Here is a 27758-nt window from a genome sequence, read left to right as displayed (position 1 = left end):
CCCACCAACATTCAATATAGGGCATTTTTATTAAAACCATAATAAAAGTGACTTTGCATAATAATAGCCACTATTCAATACAGATTAATTGGAGGGAATTATTTATTTTTTCATTCATCGTGTGTTGGTAAGAGAAGTCGTGAACAACATCCTATAACTGAATAAACCACCAGAAATAAGCTTAACATTGGATCATGTACATGTGAAAGTGTATGGAATACACATAGTGGAAGACAATTATGCCAAGAGGTAATCAGAACAATTACAGATAATGACAGACAAAAGGGATAGAGGCAAATGTACACAAATAGCAAGAGAAAAATAAATGATTTTTTGTAGACTATTTATAAAATGATTCTGGATAATAAATGTAGTGTTACGCAACATCATCCCCTTAGTCCCTCCCATAAAAACATACCCACTTGACAACATAAAAAACAATCACTTACAAAACAGCAAACAGACAGACTTAGATATGCTTATGTTTGCTTTTGTTCCCCTAATTCTGCTCATTTGTATCAAAAGTAAAAACATTCCAAGAGCTTTATAAAAGCTGGAAACTTTAGTAAGTGAAGCCAACTGGCTTGTTCCCAAAAAACAAAAACACTTTTATTGGCTAATCATTCAGTGAATTATATCCCTCTACGACAAAAATATAGAAAATATGTCAGTGAATATCGTACCTCTGTACATGTTAATCAAATGTGCCCAAATGTCTAAGACACTAGAGGTCAACTTGCAACATTGTAAGTAAACACTAAATACAAGAGTATCCATATCTTTCATTTTCCAAGTCAGACATTATCCGTATGAACTTGTGTTCATTAAACGCTTACAGGATGTGCCAATCTGTAGTAACATTGTGGAGAGGTGAGCTAATTGAATTACAGTGAGTAGTGCACAGTGCAGAACAGCTTGATGGGTTTCTCTCCTCTAAGAGTCAATCAGAACAGGTGGGATGTGGAGCGACTGAACGTGTGGTACTTCCTCTCAAACATGGATGGCAGGTTGACCATGGAGGGAGAGTGCATCGCCTGGAGGGAACAGAACAGGAGACAGGGACATTAATTAAATTAGGAAATTGATTGGGTTCCAACACAGAAACGACCCTTCGAGTGTTAGTTTAAGGACAATGAGTTACACTGAAGGATTAGAGATGAGCAAACGCTCAAGTGAGCACTTAAGTCATTCAACATGAGGGCTTTCTGACCACATGTACACGCTGGGACTCCTGGTGGACCGTTTAAAAGCCACGACATGAAGATGGATTGTCACGTGGGCCGCAAAAGCAATCTTGTGGGAAGTGCTTTGTGAAGGATACAAGGTCGTTTTATATGGAAGTCTCATTTAATTACTTTTACATTCAGCTTTCCCCAGTGCCAGTCTGCCTTCCTAGCCAAATGTTGGCACTGAACTAATCGAGCAAGTAACGCCAATACAATATTACTATTCTCCGCCCAACTTTCAAAACCATTCAACATTTTGCCATGTTGTAAAGACATGGCTTCCTCTCTCCGTCCATGTGCTGCTCATTACTGCGGATGAATCGGATCTATTGAAAAGGAACCTTGATTATATGTTACCGCGGCAACTTGGGGAGGCCAACATGAAAGGTGCTGCTGCATAAAAGCAGGGTGATTTCGGGGGAAGCACAAGGTCTGGCTGGTTAAAATGCATACATATTTCACCCTCATTAGGAGTCTGCCCTATGGAGACCCGAGTGTTAACGAATGTAGGAGCGTAAACAGGTGCGCGTCGTGTATCATGTATCCTCCTTCAGTAAAGCTGCGGCCGACTAATGCCAGGGTGAGAGGAAAGGCCAGCCTGAATAGCAACCCAATTTATGCACCAGCACCTTCTCACTGTGTGCTTGTTGCTATAACCACCATAACACATTCTCACTTCAACAGGGCCCAGTCAGGTTAATGAGATTTGAGGTGACATTACGGTTTAATTTGAGGGCGTGGGATCAATAGCAGTGGTACAGCGAAGATAGACAGAACAGGAGTCAGGACACACATGAAGCCAGTGTCAGTGTTTCACAAATGCCCAGTGATAGATTGTCAAAAGGCCTGGAGTCTCCATCCAAACACTAATGCATACTGCTGCACAATGTTGCCTTTATTTAATTAAATTAGTGGGAGAATAATTAAAATCACTGTCACCACAACATTTATTGCTTTGGAGGCCATAGATCATAACCAAATCATCTGCTGCTGTGACTGCTGTAAGACATTCCTCCCTATACCAAAATGGATTGAGAGGGCTTATGTAAAAGCTAAAGTGAGCATCTGCTCGGCGCTGCAGGCTGATCTTAGTGGAGCTGAGTGAGTGAGGTGTGCAGCAGATAAGACAGGAGGAGGGAGCTCACAGAGAGCAGGAGAGTGAGTGCCACCACAGCCCAGGAATGAAGAGTTAGTCAGTGAGAGAGCCACTACCTATCCCATTGAGTTAAAAGGGGTATTAAACCTAGCATAGTGATGCTCACGTCAGTCAGCCGCCTATAGGAGGGTCTCTTTGCGGGGCCTCAGACACCCTGCCTTGTGGGGGTCAGAAGATGGGACCAGCAGGTCCCTGCAGGCCCCAGGGGGAAGCATCCCTTTGGACGGGACCCTCCAGGTAGGGGGGCCAGTAGAGTAAGGGGGCCTGGTGGGGGTGGGTTGGGGCTTAGGTGGGGTTTCCTCAGGGCAGGGTGGACTAGGGATGGGATCTGGGGTGTGAATACAGACGGCAACACGGAGGCGGGGACAGGGTGGGTGGTCCAGGGAGTTAGAGCGTTGCACCACAGCAGCAGCAGAGTTCTTGGTGGAACCGCTGAGGTTGAATGTGGAGGTGGAGCGGGCCATCTACAGTCACAGAGCAAAGCATGGGGGAGAGTCACAGAGCATGGGAGAGACACCGTTAACTCATAGGCCAGACTCTGCTTATCCCACCACTGCATCAAGGTGCACTTAAAATCCATTTTTAATAGCAAAGTTTGAGAGCAGTACCTTTCTTCAAATATTTAGTATTGTATGATTCATCTTTTCCATTCTAATAAAAGGAAGTATAGAGAAGGTCAGAAAAAGACTCGGAGATAAAATAAAGCCTGACATCACTGCTGACACAGTTAGAACAGGAAATAAATAGCTAAACTGAATAAAAGAGGAGAAAAGTTCAAACAGGAATGTGTCATCATTAATTGAAAACCGCAGCCATTCCGTCAAAAAGAAAATGGCTTGGACTGGCAGAACAACAATTTCACCAATAGACGTCAACAATCACCTAATTATGTAACCCTTTTAGGACTATGCTTAGGAGAGCTCTACAAAATGATATTTCAGAGAAAAACAAGGTACATGGTGCAATTAGAGTACCCATCCCATCTCTTTTATCTTGTACTATTCCCCTTTGGCCTCTTGACTTGATTAGACAAACCTTGTTCAAGGCCTGGACATTTGAAGTAGACGGGTGGGTGGGTGGATGGGGTAAATTGATGGATTAACTTACTGACAGGGTGGCACTCCTGCCCACATGGCTCATGTTCTCTGAGCTGGGGCCAGGGCTCTTGTTGTCGGAGGTGCTGTTGGCCATGAAGGCTCTCTGGATCACCCGTTTGGGTGTTTTGGTGAAGGAGAACGCTCTCGTTACCTGGGGGTTAAACAGTCACACAAACACTCAAAACCACCGTGAGACTCAAAATAGCCCTGTTTAACAGTCAGCTGGTCCAATATCCAACATGTGCTTGTGTGGAATACAGGAGAGAGACGGGCTAATTGGGAGCCCATTTTACCTTTTTTGAAGTCTTCTTGATGACTCTAGAGGCTTTGCTCAGCGTGCTGTCCATATCCTTTGTGCTCACTTGGACAGAGTCAGGCTCAGTGCACTGAATTAGATCTTCCTGTTTAAAATAGAAACAAGTTTAAATAAATATCCAGCCCATTCTTCTTTGCTGTCAAACTGCATAGGGTGAGAAGCTGTTGTCCGTTTTTACATGCAGCTGGTTGGTATTCATGGTGCAGAGAGAGCCAGTGAATCAATTAAGATAGCAAGGCCAGCCTAGTAGAGGTTTACATCGCCACCTAGTGGACACCTCACTCCTGACAGCTGGGACTGCCTGGGCTCACCTCCGAAGCTTATGCCCGTTTTTAATTATGATGGGAAATATACATCTGTCTCCGGCAGCCAATTACTAGTTAGCTTCCTCATTCAAGCTCTAATACTACATCAGTGAAAAGACCTGTGGAGGCGAGATAAAACAACTAATCTATGTCTTTAGTGTTAGTTCTAGTACAATTCCACTTCTAATTCCATTAATCTGTCTTCCAGTTTAACCACAGAGGACAATTGAATAGGATTGCAATGACCAAAAAGGCCTCTCACGCAACATAATTTGTAAGTGTACTAAAACTGGCCCAAATATTTAAATAATTGCATTTGTGTCCTCATCAACCTCTAAAGAGTCCAGACACCGTGTTCTGCACGAGGACACCAGACCGGTGAGGGTTGCCTTGGTCGCGCCGGCCAGTCTGGCTGTGTTAGAGGACGAGCAGACAGACAGGCAACGTGTTGCAGCCTGTGTTCTCAGAAGGAGCCCTCCCACCCAACCCATCGTGGACCACTGTCTCACTCTGCCTCTCTCACCGCATCAGCCTTACAGATGGTGTTGGCCACGTGGCGACAGAGCATCTTCAGCCAGGTTGACTTCACCGTGTCCTCAGTGGTCAGCTGGAAGCTGAAGAGAAGATTCTCCTGTTCCGTGGGCGGGTGCACAACCAGGGCAAAGGCATTATGGCAATCTGAGAAAGGGATAGGGAGAGAGAGAGCGAAACGGGGGAGAGAGGGATAGAGAGAGAGAAATGAGCCAGGTTTGGACCTCTCCAAAATGTAAATAGTCTAGCTGGCCAAACTAATTGTTGCCAAACCTGCATCCCATTTCTCTTTAAGATGCATAGAGGGGCATCTCGGTATGTATCAACATACACTGGTTGTAATTATAGTACATATTGACAGTGAAATTAAACCTAGGAGCTCCATTACAAGGCCAAACACAAGCTGAGTCACTGCTATTGGGAGAGAGGAGAGATGTTTGCTTGATTATGTCTGGGCTGTCATTTCAGACTGTCGCTGTTGACTCTAAATATTAGGCTTTCCAGTACGCTTATTAATAACATTTCCCAAAAGAGGGAAAAGGATCCAGGGGAAATTAAGAGGACAGAATGGAGAAATACACCTGCTCAGGGAATGTGTACCAACCCAAAAGAAGCACAAACAAGGAGTGGTCCTGTTGCTTAGTAATGGATGTTAAGCAATGTGGTAGGTAGGTAAGCAGGCCATCAGACTGCTGAACAGTTAACCCTAGCCGTCTCCACAGACCTGCACCGTAGAGACTATTTACAACTCATTATCAGCACCTTAGATTATTTGCATTGACTACCCACACATCCAATCCTTACACACACACACACACACACAAACGCGCACTCAGAACTCTCACACACATATATACACACAGTCAACGCTGCTGTTCTATTATATACTATGTATTCCATAGAGTGACCAAGACCCTACCCACTTTATATTTCTAGATACAGTGTAACAGTCCATTATTACTATGCATACGACCTCTTTATCATTTCTTACTTGACTTATTATTATTACTGTCTGATGTACTGCATTGAGGGAGCTAGCACATAGCATATCTCTCCATCCTTTTATACCTGCTGTAAACTGTGTATGTGACTAATAACATTTGATTTGATAGGTTTTGATAGGTAGGTAGAGAACATGCCAAGGGCTGGGGCTCACTCACCCTCTGTGTCCTGCAGGTCCAGGACCCTCCTGATCTGGGACAGAGGCATGAGGGTGATGTGTTTGAGTTGGGCTGCAGGTCGCGTCTGGCCCAGAGGACTCCTGAATGTGCTGATCACCTTACGTCTCTTCCGGGCAATCTGCAAATAGACACAGTTGAAGTAGGGAAGCCTCAAGCCTTCACCCCTACCTATAAACTCTCTCCCCAGTGTGTGTGTCAGGGGAGGGGTGGTAGTGGTTAAACTGTGACAAATCGATAGGGCCTTTAATAAAAGGTAAACGGTCCCAGTCATTAGCATGTGTTTCACTGGCCGGTGTGGGGGCTGGGGCGGGGGTTGGGTCTGTCCCATGAAGGCAGGGTGATATCTATCAGGGGTAGGGGAGATATGAATACAGAGGAGTTAATCAATTAATAATTGAAGAGTGCAGCCCCTGCTCTCCCCATGCTCATTACCAGGCTGCTCTGACTCTCCTGAATCAAGCCGCCTCGCCCGCACCCATTCTGGGTTTGATTGCTAACCCCCATTCTAATGCAACACTTCACTAATTAGGAGCCAGATAAGAAGCTGCGTCAGCAACGATAGATTGCACACCCGTATATAATCAGTCAGTGGGGCTCCTTGCTACTAAATTTGCATTTTCTTAGCAAGTCCCAAAGACTTCATAATGGGGGTGGGGGGGGGATAGAGGACAGGAAGATATTCTGAAATGCACAATAACGTTAACTTGGAGAGCGTTTTGGGTGTATTGTAAACTTATAACATCTAAAGCCATGTCTGGGACATCACTAGTCAATACAGTGACATGTGGGCCAGACCAGGGTTCAAATACTCTATTTCTATTTTATTTCAAGTAATTTTTCATTGAGCCTGCCTGGAGTGCCAGATGAGCGGGTTTTCACTTTTGGTATTATTTCATTGATGTGGGCGTTACCTCAAGACAGTCGTTGAAGAGAAAGAGTGTGACGTGCTCGCCTCGGTCACAGGGTTTATCTCCCAGGGCGATGGTCTCCACCCTGTGGACCAGGCTGCGGTGGGACGAGAGCAGGTTGGCCTGGGGGGAGGGAGGGAGAGAGAGAGAGCGGAGATGGGATGAATATCACACAACCAAAGACATCCAGCAGCCATTTGTGAATAAATAAACATGGCCACCAGAGAGAGCTTCATTATTCAATCACAGGCCTCCTTTAAAGCACCATATTTGGTATTAATGGGTCTAACTCTACAGATTGGTAATTTCACTGCACGGCTGATGTAGGAATTTTCATTTCCAGTCCCATTATTCCTTTAAAACCTTATCAACTATGTTTATTCATTTGGATGCTCTGCTTTCAAAATCCAGATAAACAAAGCTATACTACTCACAGCCCAGAGCCAAAGGTGTACTAATTCACTCCCTCTAGTATCAACTCATCTCCACTATAATCACCTCAAAAGAGGACTTCAGTACACAGAAAAATAGTTTGGTTCACACATACACACAGCTCTACATAAATTCTGTCCACACACACACGTTATCAAGTTGACTCCAGCGCAATAAGCCATGCATTACAAGATATAAATGTGCAGTGAACAGTGTGAAAAATGCATCCCATGGAAATTAGGTGAAATAAATAGGGATATCAGCCTGAACGCTTAGGCCTGGCCGTTATGGTGCTGGAGAACAGCCATAAACAGATTAGAGCCTCAACAAAGCGTGCAACATTCCAGTGAAGAAATGCACAAACAACTTACAGGGCAGCCGTCAACTTCATAGACGACATCAAAGATCTGCTTCTGTCCCTCTATTTTCCTCTTGTCCTCGTTTATGTGACTGAGGGGTAAAATAAATTCAGTTAACCAACTGATGCTACAATAACTTTATGCAAATGCATGGATAATGGATGAGGCTTTAACTTAATTACAACTAAATGCTTCATGCATGGCCGGCGGTGCACAGTTGACTCACGTCATAACTTCCTTGAGTGATTCGATTGCCTTCTCCAAAGTGATTTTGTCAGGGTTGTTACAGGCAGTGTGTTTCTTAATATCTGCAAGATAGATGGGTCAATGGACATTAACATATATAATTGATAGAATAGTGAAAAAAGTCAAGGGCAAACAACTGATATGACCGACAGATTTATAACAAAACTGTGGATAAAGGCAAGGAGCATCTATCTTTATTTCCTATGTGACATTTCAGTTGGAAATCAATCACTCTCTTCTTATGCAGGTGAGGAGAATGCATTATAATTAGTACTTCTATCATGCCACATATGTAGCATGTTGCTCAAGATTTGGCTGTCGTGTGTGCGTGGTGTAGTCTACCGTTGAGGAGTAGGGCCACGCTAGGCAGTCTCTGCACAGGGCGAATCAGCAGCTCCACCAGCGTCTGCCGCCCACACTCGGGCTTCGCCTGATTGATCTTGAGGCAAGAAAACACTGCTCTTAAAGCAGGAGGAGACCTGACAGACATGTTGCAGCTTACTCACACACACAGGCAATCACTCACACCCACAACACAGACCGAGCAGTTTCCTCCAAGCTTACTGTACATAAAGAGACAAGCAATGAATGACCTTTAGCATGAGGCATATGGTAACTTCTACACCTACACTCACATGGATGTATACACAAATGTACATTGTCTCAGAGGTCACGTACCTTGAGGAAAGCATGGAACCTTGGCTTCTGCTTCTCACACCTCACTATGGTCTCCTTGCTCATCTCAAAGAAGTTGACGAATGGCGGGTAAGCCTTCACCAGGTCTTTAGACTGACAGACAGACAGAGAGGAAGGAACTGAATCAGAATGTCCAAAATGGCTCAATAGAACATTCAGAACAAAGGCCTGTTGCACTCACGTATTTGAGAATGATGTTCCCGACACTCTTGTCCTCAGACCAGTCCATCACCAGCTCCTCCAAATCGGCCTGTCACATTAACCCAATAAGCAGAGAGACACAAAGGGCGTTTAGGTGACTTCACTGCAGATTAAACTCTTGTTCAGGTCATCTTGGGACATTTCAAGGAGAGAAGTGGCCACCTTTATCCTGGTGTGTACATCATAGATCTCTGGGATGCTGCCAAAGATGGTCTTGATTTCTTCCGGAGCCAAAATGGGTCCACCAACTTGGCCTTCCTTTTCCAGGGGGACTTTGAACAGCTAAAGGAACAGACGTTTCAGGTGAGACTCAGAGTTAGCCCACTATTCCCTTAACCAATACACACACCCCAATACAGATGGTACTCACTATTTCAGACTGAATAGTACTATGAGAATGATATAAAAAGTAGAAAGTAAAATCTATTTTCAACACTGGGGAGGATAATAATCCTTTTAGAGTGCAGGTATGTATTCATTATAAAAGGCCACCCTGCCTCCCCATCATCTTATCAAAGACATAGAAAACTCACAAACAGTAGTGAAAGTAGGTCCCCTGATAAACTACAATACATTATTCCCATTAAAAAGCGCTATTCAGCTTTCTCTGTAACAAATATAATAAAAAGGCTCAAGATGGCCTGGAATTACCTTTTGTTCTAATAAAAATATATTTTAACAAGCGCCCAACATGTGTGAATCATAATGGGATAATTGGTATTCAAGCCCACTTCTTGGCAGGCCAGTTCATGGGCTGACTTCAGAGGTCAGTGGACATGGGGTCAGCAGTCAGTGTTAAAGACCATCCAATGTGAAGCCGGCCATCTGTCTCCTGGGCTGGCATGGTGTAGTGGGCATGGGACAGAGAGAGGACACTACTGGTGACTGCATACGAGTGGGGGTTAGTGGGCGTGGGTCTCGGTGAAAGAGAACACAAGGTGATGTAGGGGAGAAAGTAGAGGGTACACTACACCGTTTACGAAATATGGTAGTGAGGTTTGCTGAACAAGGTCATTCTACTGGTATAATAGTAATGCTATAGCTAGCAGAGTAGGGAGATGAGATGAGGACAGGCCTGAGGCTTGGGACGATGAGCAGCAGAGAGCCCTGCAGGGTGAGTGGGAGCCTGGCTAGCTGACAGTCCTGACGCGCACAATCCTATAACATTTTCTCCCCCACTGGTCACTGGACTCAGGCACCAGTGGGACAGCCTGATTAGGACCCTAGCAGCCCCGGAGGTGCTAAGTGAGACCAACATCCACAGTAGCAGCAACAAACCTGCAAGACTGTGGTGAGAATATCCACATAGTTGCTCTCTGTCTGGTACAACTCCTTGGAGACCTGCCATCTAGCCGACTGCTTCAGGACAGCAGGTGTAGAGCTCTTCAGGGGCCGGGAATGTTCTGGAAGAGAGCCAGAGATGGTCAAGAGGTGAATATTGATTGAGACAGTGGGGAAAAACATGTTGTTTTCTTTGACTATCCACAACTTCTGTACTTATTTTGACTTCCTGCGTGTCTCATAGTTTAGAAAATTGAGATTCTGAAAAGTATTTTATCTGACATGCAAAGTGAAGGCTACTCTGCAGAAGACTTGGGGCTTTTATCTTAGCTAGTGAGAATAGCTCCAGAATGCAACTAAATGCATTTCATATAATCCCATCCCTTCATATAATTTCATCCTCAACTCTCCAGGCTTTAACGCTCACCCTACTATTCTTGCTGTTGCACCACTTTGATCATCCAGACAGCTCTAAAAACATTCTTATTTAATTTCTAATATCATGCCAAATCGGATTTCCCCACAGTGACAGTTCAACTGAGTGACCTGTCTTCTCCTGGCATTCGCTGAGACAGACTGACTCCTGTGACGAGTCCACCCACGAAGTTTCCTCAATCGCTGTGGCCGGGGACTGGGATGGATGGGGACACCCTCCCTGTCCTGAGGACCCTTGGGGGCCTCTGGGGTCCCTGCTTCCTGCTGAAGGGTGGGGGTGCTAGTGCAGTGGAAGGGCCACTCTTTGTCCCCCTACTCCTCATCTCCCTGGCACTCCTCCTCATCCTGCTCTGCCTGTTGGCCTTAGCACAGCGCCTCCTACACCTGCTGCTCTCTACACTGTGCTCTGAAAGACAGGGGGGTGGTTCAAACAGAATAGCAGAGCGTGCTGGTTCTTCCTGCCTCCCCCTGCAACAAGCAGTGACCGTCTCCTCAGTCTATGACAGGGCCCTGATTTCAGCTGACACGAGACACTAATGATGCTATAATCCCTGTCTGTTTTTGCCTGCATTAACTTTTAACGAGGCTAGAGGAGTTTATTAACCACCGTTGATGGGCTAACACCCAGTGTTACCAGCCTTGTGACATGACATGTGTGGCTGATGAGTGACTGTGGCTCCTCTCTCACCTGCCATGGCCTTGCAGGTCTCGGGGGTGTTTGAGATGTCCAGCAGAGAGCCCATGGACATGGAGTGTTCGGCAGAAGGCCTCTTGCGGGGTGGAGGGAAGGGGGAGATCTCGGTCTCCTTGGTGAGCTGGGCCAGGGTGTCCCGCAGACGCCTCCTCTTCCGGTTACTGTTAGGTGTGTTGAGGGACAGCAGGGACACAGCCTTCTTCATCACAGGACTGTCCATCTGAGAGTAGTAGAATCATGGGCATGTCAGATGAGGGTGTATGGAGAAAAATGTGTGTAAAAAGGAAAACCAGAACTAAAAAAAAAGAATCACACGTATTTTGGTCAGATGCTCTATTAAGTTCTGGAGGGGAGATGTTCAAAATTGTGATAACGAGACTTGCGAAGCCATAATTTCACCTAGTTTTAATCATCCGTTTGCACATGTAAAGCAATTACACTTATAAGTGTAAACATGGAAGTCTACTGACTACGTTTGCAAGCACACAATACTACAATTGTGAATACTCAGACTTATATAATAGTTTGATTAAACGTTAACATGCTTTGCAAGAACACTTTCTCTTACAATCCAGACATGGACTTTGAAAAATGCAGAATATTGCCAATCAAAATAAACATTCTATCACAGGGACCATACTATTTTTGGGGAGCTTTTTTGATTCGTAGTTCAGACAAGTAAAGTTTGTATGTGAAAAATATTTGTATTTTATTTTCTGAACTCACTTCAATCCAAAGAGGGAGACTCGTGAGGATGTGTGCGACACAGCTTATAGATTCTTAGCAGTGTCCATTCCACTGTATAGAGGTTTGTGTAAGGGCATTGGGAGGATGAATCCGATTGACTCACAGACAGAACTTACCTTCTCATAGAAGTACATGGACTCTCCTGCTCGGGCATCCATCTGTATGGTTCCCCAGAACCACTTAAACAGGCAAAGAAACAGAGTATTGATACAAGGTGGGGAACACCAGTGCTCACTATCTCTGCTCAAATGACTTTTCTAGTTAAAAGGAAAATAAAATATTGATCATTCAAGTGAGGCAAGAGTTTATCAATACAACCAAAAGCATTAAATAGAAATGCTAATTTGACATACTCTTTAGAATAAAATAACAAGGCTCATTTTCCAAGACTTGACAATGCCAATGTATTAGGAAAATTCATGAATTTGAGGCGCATAAAATGCATGAATTTGAGGTATTATGCTTCAGTCAGACACACTGTTGATCTGGGAAAATGTTTTATGTTTATGTCTGCCTCCCGCGGGTTCGGTGATGTATGCTGACATCTACTTCATTGAAGTGCTCACCTCCTGCTTGACAACATAAAGTCTCTTTGATGGTACAAATGGAAGCTCCTTGACAGAGTTTTCCTCCACCACCATGTGAGTGCACTTCTGATCTCCAACCTCCAGGTGGCTGCCACCTTGGAGAAACACAAAGTTTTAAAAACTCAAAAAGTACTCCATAATAGAAGGGAAGATAATGTGCATGCAGAGTAGCTTTTGTAAAGCCTAGATATAACATATGAAGGGACAAAAAATAAAATACTGAAAAAGTAAGACCTCAGGCCAATACCATGTTTGATCGTCCTTTCCTCCATGTTGGTCTTGTCTTCGTCTGAGAAGCCCAGGAAGCTCAGCACACAGTCTTGAAAGGGGGGAACTTTGAACTCAGTGCGGAACTCTTCATCTCCAGCATGGAAACTACTGTAAGAACAGGTGGTTGTTAGCCCTCATACATGTACATAATAGTATACGTTGATGTACAAACATGAATGTGAAGACCACAATGAGGACTGGGCATGCAGTTGGCTTTGGCCATTGTCTGGCGCGTGAGGAGGTACTTACACATCATCTCTATGTTCCCAGGCCTTATGGATCCATGTTGGGGTGAGGATGGGTGTCCCCATACACACAGCAAGCTAGAGGAGACACAGAGGTATGTCATATTAGGATTAGGCTTGGGCGGTATACCGTACATACCACATACCGGGGTATTTTGAAATACAGACTGTACGATTTTCAATACTGTCCCTTTTTGGGGGGAGCACCCTAAAGCTTGGGTGGGTGGAATGCGTGCTAGGCCACTGCTTATAACTATAAGTTAACTATCTAAGATGTGCCAAATCAATTATCTCCAGCTCAGGGTTCCAGCTATGCATTTGGTTTGCTAACTTGCAAGACAAGCTTCTTGGTTACAGCAGAGACAAACCCCTCCTGGATCAAGATCCCTGCTGCCTAAATTTGTTTTGTGCGTTGTGTTTTTTTACGATTGGAAAGAAAGCCCTTGTGTGCACTACCGGTAATACTGTATACCCCGGTATCACAGGAGGTTGCTGGCACCTTAATTGGGGAGGATGGGCTTGTGGTAATGGCTGGAGCGGAATGGTATCAAATACATCAAACACATTGTTTCCAGGTGTTTGATGCCATTCCATTTGCTCTATTCCGGCCATTATTATGAGCCCTCCTCCCCTCAGCAGCCTCCTGTGCCCGGTATGGTACAGAAACGGTATGAAGGTATGAAAATCTAGATACCGCCCAACCCTAATTAGGATAACTATCTACTCTTTACAAAAGAGGATTGAGGTGTTTGGCCCTCTTTTACAACAGATGTAGGCTATGTGCCGGGTACTGCAAGAGTTAAAAAGCTCCTTCAAAACCAGGGATGAAAAAAGGCATGTGTATTGAAACTGCTCTCATTCTTGTACTCTGTTAAACAGTAAGACACTTTTCAATGTAAAATGGCTCAGTGTGTCTGTTAAGAGAGCTAGGCTACTTTTCCTGTTTAAAGTGCTGGAGCAAAACACTGAACAAGTTGAGCTTTCAGTTGAGAAAATGAAGCGATGTGGAGAAAAGCCAACAGAACCACTGAGAATCAAAAAAACGAAAACTTCAGACAGCAAGTAAAATGTCATGTGGGGAAGAAAAGAATCCAACAACAGCAACTCCCTGAGGAGAACTAAATCACATGGATTAGGTCTATACATGAGCTCTTCCAGATGGGAGGAAAGGGCTGTTTTACAAACCTTGTATTTCTCGCCATGAGTAGAGTATGCAATGAGATGGGTGACTTTAGTGCTGAAGTCCTTCCGAATGGTGCCTCCCATGTGATGCACCAGATTCACCAGGTTTTTCTGCAGGGGATAAAGGCAGTGAGTGACATTTGGCACCAACACATATCTCTTAGCATTAAAATAGCAAACAAAACCGACATGTTGTTACTTTGTAGTGTTACAAATAATGACACAATCAGCTTGAACACATTCCACTTACAACTTCCTCTTTGTTGCGGAAGCCTGTGAAACACAGTGACAAGTTGAGCATGGTGGTAGAGTAAAGAGGACGAGAGGAAAATGGCAGGGGCTGTGGGAAACAAAAACAAACAATATGGTGCTTAGAAATCTCTGCTATTTCCTTCACTGCATTTTTTTTTGGGGGGGGTTCTTTACTGGTCAGTAGCAAAGCTGTATGAAAGGCCTGTGCAAGTATGTGCATTCGGAAAGTATTCAGACCCCTTGACCTTTTCCATATTTTGTTACGTTACAGCCTTATTCTAAAATTAATTAAATCATTTTTTTTATCCTCAATCTACACACAATACCCCATAATGACAAAGCAAAAACATGTTTTTAGAAATGTTTGCAAATGTATTAAAAATAAAAAACAAATATCACATTTACATAAGTATTCAGAACCTTTCCTCAGTACTTTGTTGAAGCACCTTTGGCAGCGATTACAGCCTCGAGTCTTCTTGGGTATGACGCTACAAGCATGGCACACCTGTATTTGGAGAGTTTCTCCCATTCTTTTCTGCAGATCCTCTCAAGCTATGTCAGGTTGGATGGGGAGCGTTGCTGCACAGCTATTTTCAGGTCTCTCCAGAGATGTTCAATCGGGTTCAAGTCTGGGCTTTGAGTTCAATCTTGGTTTCATCAGACCAGAGAATCTTGTTTCTCATGGTCTGAGAGTCTTTAGGTGCCTTTTGGCAAACTCCAAGCGGGCTGTCATGTGCCTTTTAGTGAGGAGTGGCTTCTGTCTGGCCACTCTACCATAAAGGCCTGATTGGTGGAGTGCTGCAGAGATAGCAGTCCTTCTGGAAGGTTCTCCCATCTCCACAGAGGAACTCCAGAGCTCTGTCAGAGTGACCATCGGGTTCTTGGTGCTCTGACATGCACTGTTAACTGTGGGACCTTATATAGACAGGTGTGAGCCTTTCCAAATCATGTCCAATCAATTGAATTTACCACAGGTGGACTCCAATCAAGTTGTAGAAACATCTCAAGGATGATCAATGGAAACAGGATGCACCTGAGCTCAATTTCGAGTCTCATAGAAAAGGGTCTGAATACTTATGTAAATAAGGTATTTCTGTTTTTTTTATTTTTAATAATTTTGCAAGCATTTCTAAAAACCGTTTCGCTTTGTCATTATGGGGTATTGTGTAGATTGCTGAGGAAAAACATTGATTTAATCCATTTTAGAATAAGTCTAACGTAACAACATTTTGAAAAAGTCAAGGGGTCTAAATACTTTCCGAAGGCACTGTACGTTTGTGTTCTGCTGATCTCCAAGTTACCAGGGTCGGTAGATAAGGGGATAGATGCAGAGACAATTTCTCATTCTGAATACAGCCATATTTTAAGCCTTTTCAGTTTTTAGAGCTGTGATGCATTCCTCCATAGATCTACGTTAATCTTAGAGAGGTGACTGGTAAGGTTTGCAATGATCTGTGGCCAGTGGTGTGTTCATCTTCCCCAGTAATCTGGCTGAGTTGAACAGGTGCTCTGTTTAGACCCAGACAACAGTGATGCATTTCTCAGGGTTCACGGGAACAATCAAAACCATCATATAAATCTATTTAACTTGAAAGCACAACTTTTCCACCATGTTTAACTTCATCTCCCGTTGCAGGCAGATGCTAAATTGCACCATAACAGTCAAAACCTCAGATCTTGAACGGGCGAGGAGTGATCCATAGCCGAGCACTGCAAGTGCCATCCCCGAGTGAGTGAGTATATTTCAGGAGTGATTTTCTCCTGTCCTTACCTCCTCTCGTCTCGCACAGTGCAGAACAACCGGGGGGCCCACGATCCGGTTGTCATGTTTGTAAAGATAGATGTAGTCAGGAGAGGCAAAGTCTGTGAGCACGAATACCGTCTCAAACTCTGTGTTTTCTCCGTCTCCAAACTCTTTGACATCGTCTGTCTTTATGCAAGGCACGTTGATATCCTTTGGATTAAAAAGGTCACTGTTAATGAGAGTAGGGACACACAAGCAGCTCTTTCATATAAAAAGGAGTAATTTGATAATCATGATATTATATTGCAATATGAGTGATACATTTAAAGCACATTTAGTGGAGTTTAGAGCAAACAGTAAACATTGAAGTTCAGGTACTTGAAAGCCGTTCATTAATTTGCAGAGACACAGACTGACGCACACCATGACATTGCTCAATGCCGCATGAAACAATTTCCAGTGCTCACTCAGATGGTGTTATTTTGATTCGATTAAATCGATTTAACTCACTAAACTCAGTCGGGCAGAATTTGAATCAAGAACACAGCCTAAATAAATCAGAGATCATTAAGCTGAAGAGAGAAAGTATGTATGATACCTGTAAACCGTATTCATAAAATGCATAATCCCCTCAGAATTATTGCCACCATACATCAGAGGAATCAACAGTGTGAACGTGTTAGATCATTTTGTTAGAGGCATCTAAGCTTGGACCCCAGGTGTTAACAGTATAAATCTGTGACATTTACCAATAATTGTGAGGATACTGCTGCAGTTGCACGCCAATCACCCTGAGATTTCCCATGCAAAGAGACCCCCCTTGGTGGATTAAAGCATGCAACACAATCCCAGTCCGAAAAAAGACATACCATATTGATTATAGATTTTATCAATTTCTCTCCGGACTCAGCACCCGGTTCTCCTCCTCTAATCTTAACCACCGGGACTTCCATTATTTTGACAGCCTGTAAAATGAAGCATTGACCTCAAGCTGGCGACACCAAAATGACAAATTCTCTGAACAACGGGCCTGTGTCATTGCAACCCAGAAGGCAAGGACTTCAAACAAATGTCAAACACTATCCGGGGGGAAAGTTCTGCTAAATTAATAAAGTTCAAAGCAGCAGGTCGACTTTTTTTGTCGATTCACTCAGCAGACTTCCCCCTCTGATTAAGCTGTCGGTGGATGTGCCAATACTACATATTGGCACACAAAATAGATCATTTAAAGAAGCCTTGAGATCTAAAAGCTTCTCGGCGTTCAAGGGTGAACCCGTTTTATTCCTACAGTTTAGGTCTGTGCCGCTGCTTCACGTTCACAGACAAAGCACATCTGTCCCACTCCCCTCCCCCACACACATACAGACATGTCTCCCGTCCTGCTTTCATCATGACAGTAGTCGTTTTCTAAAGGCCATAGACAGGACACGGTCTGAAGTTTAACTGGAGAACATTGGCAAGATTCTTCTAATCTTGGCCCAAGCTCACCCTCTCTCTCTGGATACAGTCTGACAACTTTCAGACATCAATTAAATGAATGGAACGTGGGCCTAGGTAATTTCCCCCTTTTCTATCAAAACACATTTAAAATCCACCCTCAAAACTCAAAAAACTTCACTAAATCCTTATGAGAGTAGATAGTTAACCTAAATTATATGATTGCCAAGAGGACAAGATATGTTGCATGAACCCAACCAATGGCCATAAGCTGTAAACAAATCTAAATCCCCGTATTTTTAAGCCGTTGTACCATCTCTAGGAAACAGTAGTCTGCCTAATATCACTCCAACACCCTGTATTAACAATTCGTATCTCCAAGTGCAGATGTAAAGACCCCAGAAGCACAATCTTTCTTTAAAAAGCTAAATGTCTAAGTATCTAGCCTATATTAGTCCTACATTTATTTGTAATGACATACACTGAGCGTACAAAACATTAGGAACACCTTCCTAATATTGAGTTGCACCCCCATTTGCCCTCAGAACAGCCTCAATTTGTCGGTACATGAATCTACAAGGTGTCGAAAGCATTCCACAGGGATGCTAGCCCATGTTGACTCCAATGCTTCCAACAGTTGTGTCAAGTTGGCTGGATGTCCTTTAGGTGGTGGACAACTCTTGATACACACAGGAAACTGTCGAGTGTGGAAAAACGCAGCAGCGTTGCAGTTCTTGACACAAACTGGTGCGCCTGGCACTTACTACCATACCCCGTTCAAAAGTACTCAAATATTATGTCTTGTCCATTCACCCTCTGAATGGTACACATACACAATCCATGTCTCAAGGCTAAAAAAAATCATTCTTTAACCTGTCTCCTCCCCTTCATCTACACAGATTGAAGTGGATTTAACAGGTGGCATCAATAAGGAATCATAGCTTTCACCTGGATAGTCTATGTCAAGGAAAGAGCAGGTGTATTGACTCACTTTACTCATTATCCTTAAAATAAAAACATAATAATCACAAACAAACCATAATGCAATGATGTTTCCACAATGACAACTGGGCTCAAACCATTTGGGCACGGTACCTGCAGTGCTTTGACAAGTGCTCCATTTTTGCCAGCTTCTCCTACAAGAACGACTCTGGTTTCGACCCGAGGTAACATCTCTACAAGAGAATACAGAGGACCAAGGGCTCAGTGAATCTCAAAGGTAATGTGAAAGCAATCATAAAAAGAAGTCTTTCCTGTTTTGAGTGACAGCCTCAGGTAAAAGGCAGTTAATATCACACTGATTGAGAGAAGGGTGAAACTCTTGCCTTCCATGTCTTCAGAACCCAAACCCAGGAATACATCCTTAGTAGTCTCAGCCATCCTGGAGTCATACACAGAGGAGTCCACCAGCAGGCTCCGAGCCATCCCCAAAGTAACTATGCTGCTGTCAGCCATGGCAGTGTGACAAGGGTGGTGGCACAATCCTGTCTAAACAATCAAAAGTTAGGAAAGTCAGAGCTTGAGGAGAGAGTGAGGTGTCAAATGCCAAACAACTTGGAATAAAAATGATGAAAATAAATGTTTTATTGGAGTCTGAACTAGGCCTGTGTGTAGCCCATTTTAGACCCAAGTGGAATTCAGGTATTATACCTTGCGAAGCATTTCCCAGATTTTTTTTTTTTTACATAAGCGGTGGCTAAATTCGCGTCGGGGGGGCCAATGCAGCAGTCTCCAGCCAAAATGTAAGCCTGTCCTCTTGGCCGCAGAGACATTTTGCTGCTTTAAAGCTAATATCCTGCAATTCTACAAATTTTGCCATGGCTTATGCTGTGTTCTTTTTCTACCTGAGTGACTCAAACATAAAATCAAAATGGGGGAGATTAGCCTCGACTGTCTAGTTTTTATTTTAGTAATTGCTAGTTCTCATTATCTTATTAAAACATATATAGCTCCATTATCTTTTCAACATAATTTATATCTGGTTTTAGTTGTTTAAGTAGTTGAATTTGTATTTTATTTGTATGATATATTTTGGAGCGGCGTCAACAATTTAGCAGCGGCGGGATAGAGGGGAAACACTGGGGGTGGTAGTGCCTAACAACTGGATTCAATTATTTCTTGCAAACAAGGACCTCCTAATCAGAACCTTCTACTGATTATGGGCATACCTTCCAACGTTGGACAAGTCCTGCTAAACAGGTAGTCATTTGCCGCATCCTTAAAAGGGAAATTCTAAAAATGTTCAACTTCATATTCATCATCTCCAGCACCACCCCAACATCAACATGTGAAAATGGCACGTTTCTAGGATTTGTAATAAAGACAGAAGATAAGTGTTTCCAATAACGTCGGTGTGCATCGTGTGATTTTAACCAATTATGAGTAGGCATTGCCTACTAATTGGTTTGTCATTGGAAACACGTATCTTTTTTACTACAAAACAGAAACGCCCCATTTTCACATATGTTGATGTTGGGGTGGTGCTGGAGATTATGAATATGAAGTGAAAACATTTAGATATTTTCCTTTAAACCTGTGAGACCCACCGTTGCAAAAATGCAATGTCTCTTAAATTGCATCCTGTACAGGTCCTAAACAAAACAGAATTTAAATTGTTACATTTTAGTAATTTACCAGACTCTCTTATCCAGAGCGACTTACAGCAGCAATTAGGGTTAAGTGCCTTGCTCACAGGCACATTAACAGATTTTTCACCTAGTCAGCTTTCGGTTACTGGCCCAACCTCTTAACCGCTAGGCTACATTGTGGTATTAGTAGCCTCTGAAACATTAGAAACTTGTCTGAGACCACACTGGTACCCTACACAAGTATTTATTCAGGGTTTTTCTAGATAACGGTAGGCATGGGCATGGCAATGGGCTCTGTAGGCGAGGCCCCCATTTTGGAGGTGTAGAGAAATGTTTGTATCTTTAAGCCAATTTCCTGCAAGTCAAAATTTTCTCCATGGAGCTGAGAGAAATGTTTGCAGTTTTAAAGCCAATTTCCTGCAATTCAATGTATTTTGCCATGGCTAATGCTGTGTTCCTATGCTCAAACTAACAATTATAAAATCAATACTGCTAAATTAATTGTTTTGGGAATTTTCAAATTCTCCCAGACTGTCTAGCTTTTATTTTGATGATTGTTAGTTCTCAGAGATTATAGTATTGAGGTAGTTTTGGAAGTGTTGCAAAAGGGCAACATTGGGCTTAAAGGGGTGCCAAACTGAGACATGGGTCCACATTGATAGACAAGTTAGAGATTTGTTTCCCTTCCAAATTCTGCACATATGGACAACCAAATACTTAAAGGAGTAACTTTGATGTCCCCCCCTACACATCAAAATAAGACTTTACCCAAAAAAGTGGTTTATGATGTCAGAATACTGCCATTAACCTTATGGAAAAGTAAGATAAGAGGTTCTCTCTCCAAGTTCAGACAGAAAGGACAACCAAATATGGATTGGTCAAGTTGTTAAATGTAGCCATTTCTGTCAAAATATGACTTAATTTCAGATGTATATACCATTACACTATGTTCTATCAGATCAAAGCTTTTTTATAGAATTTCAGTTCTAACCACAAAATTGTCATACCATTGAAAACCATTGTTGCATTTAAGCAACATTTCCAGAAAATAGTTCTACAAACATGAAATTCAAATAACTGATTATTTTTATAAATCAGAGAGCCTGTTTAGATAGCTAGCTACATACACTGATTGTACAAAACATTAAGAACACCTTGCTAATATTGAGTTACCCTCAGAACAGCCTCAATTTGTCGGGGCATGGACTCTACAAGGTGTCAAACGCGTTCCACAGGGACGCTGGCCCATGTTGACTCCAATGCATCCCACAATTGTGTCAAGTTGGCTGGATGACCTTTGGGTGATGGACCATTCTTGATACACACGGGAAATTGTTGAGCATGAAAAACCCAGCAGCGTTGCAGTGCCTGGCACCTACTACCATACTCCGTTCAAAGACACTTCAATATTTTGTCTTGACAATTCACCCTCTGAATGGCACATATACACAATCCATGTCTCAAGGCTTTAAAACCTTTTTCTACCGGTCTCCTCCCCTTCATCTTACATTTACATTTTAGTCATTTAGCAGACTCTCTTATCCAGAGCGACTTACAGTTAGTGAGTGCATACATTATTATTTTATTTTTTTCATACTGGCCCCCCGTGGGAATCGAAACCACAACCCTGGCGTTGCAAACGCCATGCTCTACCAACTGAACTACATCCCTGCTGGCCATTCCCTCCCCTACCCTGGGCCAATTGTACACCGCCCCATGGGTCTCCCAGTCGCGGCCGGCTACGACAAAGCCTGGATTCGAACCAGGATCTCTAGTGGCACAGCTTGCACTGCGATGCAGTGCCTTAGAACACTGTGCAACTCGGGAGGTTCACTTGAAGTAGATTTAACAAGTGACATCAATAAGGGATCATAGCTTTCACCTGGTCAGTCTATGTCGTGGAAAGAGCAAGTGTTCTTAATGTTTTGTACACTTAGTGTACATGAGTGACGGTGAGCTCTGTATGCTAGCCTTTTTGTTGCTACAAAGCCAGCTAACTTGGATGTTGTTGATCTGAATGATAACGTTAGATTCATAATACCAGCTAAATTACATGATTTGTTTTCTAAAATATATTTGAGTGTTGGTAGCTAGCTGAACACGTAGGAAGTAGCTAGCTGGATAAAGTTAGTTAGCCAAGATTCCTATCTCCAATTGTATATCTAATATTATAAATTAGCTAGATCGCCAATTTAACTATTCAGGCTGGGTGTTTCAAACATTTGGTACCTTGGCATACAGTACTGTACAACATTAACGTAACAGACGTCCCGACCCCAGTTAGCAACATCTGATTAACTATGTAACGTTATCTAGCAAAACAACAAACAACAAAAGTTAAAGTGTATTTATGAGTGCATTAACGTAGTGAAAACCTTCGTCAGACTAGCTGACTGACTGTTTGACAAAAACGAACCAGGCTGGCTAACGTTAGCTACCGTACATTAACACAACAACGTGTTGTAGCTAACGTTACTAACTAGCTAGCTAAATTGGTTAGCGTGCAAAATAGTTAACTACTTAATAAACATGCTGGAAAATAAACAGAAATGTCAAAACACTTACCAAAACCTTTGGAAATAACAACAAATAATTGCAAGTGACAGTGGTAAACTGGCTAGTTGACCAGTTCAGCTAGCTAGCTAGCGGCTGGCTAACTGAATTGACACTGCTAGCTATCTGTAGGTTATTCGCGTCTCTAAAAAAGTAAATACATCTATTTGCGCGTGGATAAATCTGTCATCTCGCTCAATCCGAATTCAAAAAGCAAGGCAAACAAGGTGGCTGTAATCTGATTGGACAAGAATGGAAAAGCCTGCTGAATCAGCACTGCGCGGCTTCTGATTGGCTCGTGGATTCAAACTACGATGCGCACCAGGCCATAGGCGCTCGGTGGGCACAGGGTTGGCTACAAAGTTATACACACCTTTTCATCAGAGATTCTTCAAATGTATGGTCCGCTTCTGTTATAGACTGCCCTCATTAAACCTGGGCAAGTTAATTTAGATAAATCAACTTTGTACGAAGTTTAACGTGAAATCAACTTTCTAAGATTTGCACACAGGCAAGGCTTCAAGACAGAATATCTGCAGTACAGGTCTACCTCAACTGCCCTTCGCTGGTGCGGTCACTGAGCGTTTGTTCACAGAGTTTCTAAATCCAGAGGCGCAACATCGCGAGTCTTCCGGGAATGCTTGCGAACAGACTAAGCAGACCAGGCCCGATGTTTAGGCAAAGATTTGAATAACTAAACCAAGATAGCCCACAGCCTATCGTTTCCAATGTGAACAAATAAGTCATAATGGGCAGAACAAGCAAGGAGGGTGGGCAGAGCCAAGCACGAGCTAGCGAGATCCTATTGGCCCGTTGTAGCATCATCTGCATATTTCCGTTAGGGTACGCCTCTGTGAAGTGCGCTCCTAAATAATGCGATTTTCTGAAACTTTGGCAAAGGGTAAAGTCTACTAAACTTAGCCCACTCTGTTCATAACAGATTCTAGTTTTGGGACAGAAAACTGTTTTGAGATCAAATGTTTCATCGATGAGAAATTTAGCAGAATGTTGGCCAAAATCCATCTCCTGCCATCTTCTCCCACTGCCCATATTTGGTAGTGAGTGGAAACGCCAAGCGGATGCTTCACATTTATACATCCGGTGAAATATCAGTCTCATTGTTCTATCTGTGGTTTAGGGTTTGAGAAGTCGATGAGAGAAGTGAAAGATTCTTCCTTAGTTGTTAATTTTCTCTAACTCTAAAGGAACAACCTAGATAACATGTTTTTACTCCAACCTCATGAGTGACAAACTGACACATTTTCATTTTCTTCAAAAACAACTTTGGGGTGGCAGGTAGCTTAGTGGTTAAGAGCGTTGTGCCAGTAACCGAAAGGTCGCTGGTTCTAATCCTGGAGCCGACTAGGTGAAAAATCTGTTGATGTGCCCTTGAGCAAGGCACTTAACCCTAATTGCTCCTGTAAGTCGCTCTGGATAAGAGCGTCTGCTAAATTACCAAAAATGTCAAGAGTGCCTTTGAGTTGACGCCTGCGCAGTTCGGCGCGAGACGACCGTTAGACCCGATGATGTGTTTCTAACACGAGTTTAGCTATCCAACGTTGCCATGACATCGCCTACACATGTGGTCGAGAAGCAGTTTTAGCAAAAATATTTATAAACCCTTCTGTCTGTGGTTTTAGCCTATCTTCATACTGTACTGTCTTTGGTTTGTTCCAGGGGCAGATGCTCATGATGAATTCCTCCTAAGCCCTTCTGGCTGTGGTGCAGAGTGGAAACCTGCACCAAGCCTGAAGGACAAAGTGATGAACTCAAGCAAGTCCCTTTCATTTTTTACTTGAGTCCCAGCTTCTGTATGGCTGTTACATCTCCAGCTCTTTGTACCAGCTCTTTTCTACACCGGTATTCCCCTCTGGAGCTTGAAAGACACACCTTAGAACAAAGCTCAATGAAGCCTTGCCCTCCATCACACTATCAATTTCTACCATAGTGATCGACTGTGATGGACTAAATGTTCACATTGCAGTTATGAACACCTTTTTTACAAGGTCCAGAATGTCACTGTACAATTCAGATTTTTTGGAAGACTTTATTGAAGTGAAGCTAAGGAATGCCATAGTGTATTATATGCCAATGGAAACTATAAAGATAGTGAAAATTATCAAATGTTAAATGTTTATTGCCTTTACATCTGTATGATACTCACCAGCAAGGAAATATGGCCAAAAGAGAAGTTCATATCTTTCAAACTTTGCATCTAAAATTGTGTTGCATAACAGTAATGTAAAGATATCTGTTGATGCACTTAAATGGCAGGTTTGGGTTCATGTTTTGGTTGAGGGTGAATGAGTCTGAGGGAATATAATAAATTAGTCATTTTCATGTGCCCTGAATCATGCTATTTAGAGAATTTCCTACATATCACTGGTGCCAGAGTCTAGATCTCTTGAGCATTTCAAATGTTATATGCTTGTCTTTAAAATGTGATTTAATATTGGTAGAAAGCAGATAAAAAGTTAGTACCAGTCACCAACTGAGGGAATACATTATGCTTTAAGTCTAACATTAATGTCTTTCTTCCTTCCCTTGAGGGAGTAGCAATGGGTAGGCAGGAATTATAATGGCTGTGTTCTGCTATACCTGAAACACCAATGATCACTGACAAAAGAGCATAAATTAATATTGGCTTTCAAGATACATGCATTTCATCATATACTTAAAATTACAGAAAGGTAATTTACACTTATCCATAGAAAACGGTCAGAGATGCATTCTGATTTCACTCAGATTGAATGACATTTCATTGTAGCACAGCCTTAAATCATCGTAAATGAGTCCAACACCTCTGTCTAAAAAGAAAGTCGCTTTGTGCTTCGTGGGAATTCATTGCCTTTTGGCTGAATTTCATAACGTCTTAGATATTTAAGAGCGTCTGCTAAATGACGTAAATGTAAATGTAATATTTTTTGCAGAGGTCCTGTGTCAGAGATTAGGAACACAACATTTTTGGTTATGAAAAACAAATCCAGACCTCTTCTTTACATTCCATCAGGAAGATTTAAAACACTGAATCTAGAGTTTCCTCTGTCTTCAGTCCCTTTGTGCATGAGCTTATACCTTTCAATGTCTTACAATTCTTAAAACACCCCAAATTGTTAGAACTCCTTGACGGGCATTCAGAAGACAATGAATCACATTGAGATTATGCGACACGTTCATTGAATAATATGTTATTGTGAACAATTATTTGTTCTCAATGACTTACCCAGATATAATTGTCAAATAAATAAACAAAAATGTTTGCAGTAGCAATACAGCCTTTTGAGGCTCTTTATATTACAAGATTGCTATACTGTGGCCCGATACAATCTCATGTATGCTGTTATACAATATCTGGGGCATTTAATGCCATTCTATGGCTTAGAAACAATGATATTTATACAAAAGTCAGATGAACAGTTGAAGGATCATATGAGTCATATCAGTGATGGTCAAATCTAGTTCTTAAATATACATAATATTAAAACATTCTATATTGGGGCTATAGTGTATAGCAATACAACTTCCAAATAGGCAGTACAGTACTATTGTAATATTTTCTGTACAATGATACCACATTTTTAGAATGTAGATTAATAAAATATGTTCAGTGCTATGTGGAATGCTTGTAATCACAATTGACCATAAGATGGTATTTCATGAGTGAATTCACTACCATCCAACCAGGACATACATTTGAGATGAATCCACTAGGGAGGCACAAGCCAAAATCTGAAAGCAGTTGGCATGAATACTTTTACAATGATCAGATGGGAATTTATATTTATAGAATAGCTATACACATATTTTACAATAGTGAAAAAAAGAAATATATTATGTATGTACATAAGATGAAGTAAATATGTACTGTATGTTGTTGTTCAGGGAATAGTATATCTCTTGCAAAATGAGAATTCCCTCAGTTATTTATAAAACAACTGAACTGGCAGACAATTCAGCAGGAGAAAACAACAAAGTTTCAGGAAGTTTAAACGTTAAGGTATTTTAACGCAAGAATACAAATCAAGCCTGTCTCCAATTGAGTCTATGGGTCAAGCATATTCCCCTTGATGGAGAGAGGTCCAGTTTCCATGGTGGCACTTCTTTGTCCACTATGTGTCCAGGATGACCCTCCTCACAGCGGTTACATGATTAAGCCACAGGAGGGAGTGTGGTGTGCAGCAAAGGCACAGCAGTTTCTTTGAGAGCACTGACTAGCAGATCAAGTTCAGGTTTTGAGACATGGCAAAATGGTGGTAAAAGTAACTTTCTTTAACCTCAGCAGCTGAAGCAGGGCAAAACAGTTTGTCATTTAGTCTTATTTTCAGTGTAGCATAGCAGGAACAGATGGCACCTACACCACTATCGACTTGACTTCAGACTTGTACATCTCTGTCTGAGCACAGCAGCTGAAATTGATGCCCCACTGTGAAGCTTGACCAAGTTGGGCTACCAGCATGTTCCAGAAGTTCATGGCCAAATGGTCCATCATGCCTATCTGCTGTCCTGAGATACATCTCCACACGTAGGGTTTTCATTTTCCTCAGAGTCGGACAGAGCTGCTGTGCACATGTCACTGAAGATATCTGGAATGTAAGGAAAATCAGAGTTAAAGACGTAAAGTCACATACATTAGAATCTAATGTTATGGAGGCCAAGCAACAGGTGTGAAGGGAATGGTGATTTGTAGGATTTAAACACCATCAGTCTTTTTAGCGAGGGGTTGCATAGCCTGGTTACAATGACTGACCAAACAATGCAGTTTTAATAGCCGTGTAAAAAAAGGACATGATGGTGAAACACACAATATCGATTAAGATCAATATCAGTGAAGAGTGCTTCTATTAAACTTTATAGTAGTACAAACCAGTATGCTGCTGGAATGCTGTTTATAAGTGGTTTCGAGTGAGAAAGCTCTGCGCAAAAATATAATAACTGCCCAAGCATGGAACTCTGTTCTCGAAGAACTTAAGATGGCATTCCTCTCAGTGCAGACAATAGCCTGAGAAAGCACTTGTTTTAAGAGGAAAGAGCTCCAAGACAAGCAAGGCCGTGAACTGAACACTTTAAGGGATGGCTGAAGTGAGGGAGA

General features: G+C 42.5%; 2 protein-coding genes across 16 annotated transcripts in view; both read right to left on the bottom strand.

Moving 5' to 3' along the window:
- Positions 1–10: 10 nt before the first annotated feature.
- LOC121540225 (protein ECT2) lies at positions 11–23348 on the bottom strand. 6 transcript variants are annotated; one of them, XM_045207794.1, is made up of 26 exons: positions 23043–23348; positions 18854–19016; positions 18624–18703; positions 16961–17056; positions 16119–16301; positions 14346–14435; positions 14099–14206; positions 12918–12991; positions 12646–12776; positions 12378–12493; positions 11928–11990; positions 11059–11284; positions 9933–10057; positions 8817–8936; positions 8635–8703; positions 8436–8546; positions 8100–8196; positions 7738–7819; positions 7524–7602; positions 6724–6843; positions 5792–5930; positions 4624–4778; positions 3773–3880; positions 3490–3630; positions 2489–2846; positions 946–1034 (listed from the first exon to the last, which is right to left on the bottom strand). In XM_045207794.1, the coding sequence occupies exons 2-25, from the start codon at positions 18981–18983 to the stop codon at positions 2502–2504; spliced, it is 2988 nt and encodes a 995-aa protein (XP_045063729.1). In that variant the 5' UTR covers positions 18984–19016; positions 23043–23348; the 3' UTR covers positions 946–1034; positions 2489–2501. The 6 variants fall into 6 exon arrangements, with proteins under 6 accessions (XP_045063732.1, XP_045063733.1, XP_045063729.1 ...); XM_045207793.1 differs by lacking the exon at positions 23043–23348 and adding an exon at positions 22682–22858; XM_045207795.1 differs by lacking the exon at positions 23043–23348 and adding an exon at positions 22682–22858 and having other exon boundaries at positions 18854–19012.
- Positions 23349–24712: 1364 nt separating this feature from the next.
- Positions 24713–27758, bottom strand: part of LOC121540227 (guanine nucleotide exchange factor DBS) — a 70600-nt gene continuing 67554 nt past the window's right edge. For 9 of the 10 annotated variants that reach the window (XM_041848917.2, XM_041848921.2, XM_041848925.2 and 6 more), the window contains one exon: positions 24713–27252. In XM_041848917.2, the coding sequence (XP_041704851.1) occupies positions 27161–27252 (92 nt within the window). In that variant the 3' untranslated portion in view covers positions 24713–27160. The remainder of the gene's footprint in view (positions 27253–27758) is intronic. The other variant, XM_041848923.2, reaches the window with a different exon arrangement.

Source organism: Coregonus clupeaformis, chromosome 26, assembly GCF_020615455.1.
Source record: "Coregonus clupeaformis isolate EN_2021a chromosome 26, ASM2061545v1, whole genome shotgun sequence".
In the NCBI taxonomy this organism is placed as follows: Eukaryota; Metazoa; Chordata; class Actinopteri; order Salmoniformes; family Salmonidae; genus Coregonus; species Coregonus clupeaformis.
Note: the sequence above shows the minus strand (reverse complement) of the source record. Positions and strands in the feature narration are given on the sequence as shown.

What these genes read in the sequence shown, in the direction of transcription:
- LOC121540225 (XM_045207794.1), bottom strand. Translation starts at nt 18,983, where the DNA reads ATGGCTGACAGCAGCATAGTTACTTTGGGGATGGCTCGGAGCCTGCTG. An exon ending in CCATCTGTAAGGCTGATGCG is followed by an intron (nt 3,881 to 4,623) that starts GTGAGAGAGGCA and finishes TATTTTAAACAG; the next exon opens with GAAGATCTAATTCAGTGCAC. An exon ending in GCAGGAGTGCCACCCTGTCA is followed by an intron (nt 2,847 to 3,489) that starts GTAAGTTAATCC and finishes CTGTGACTGTAG; the next exon opens with ATGGCCCGCTCCACCTCCAC.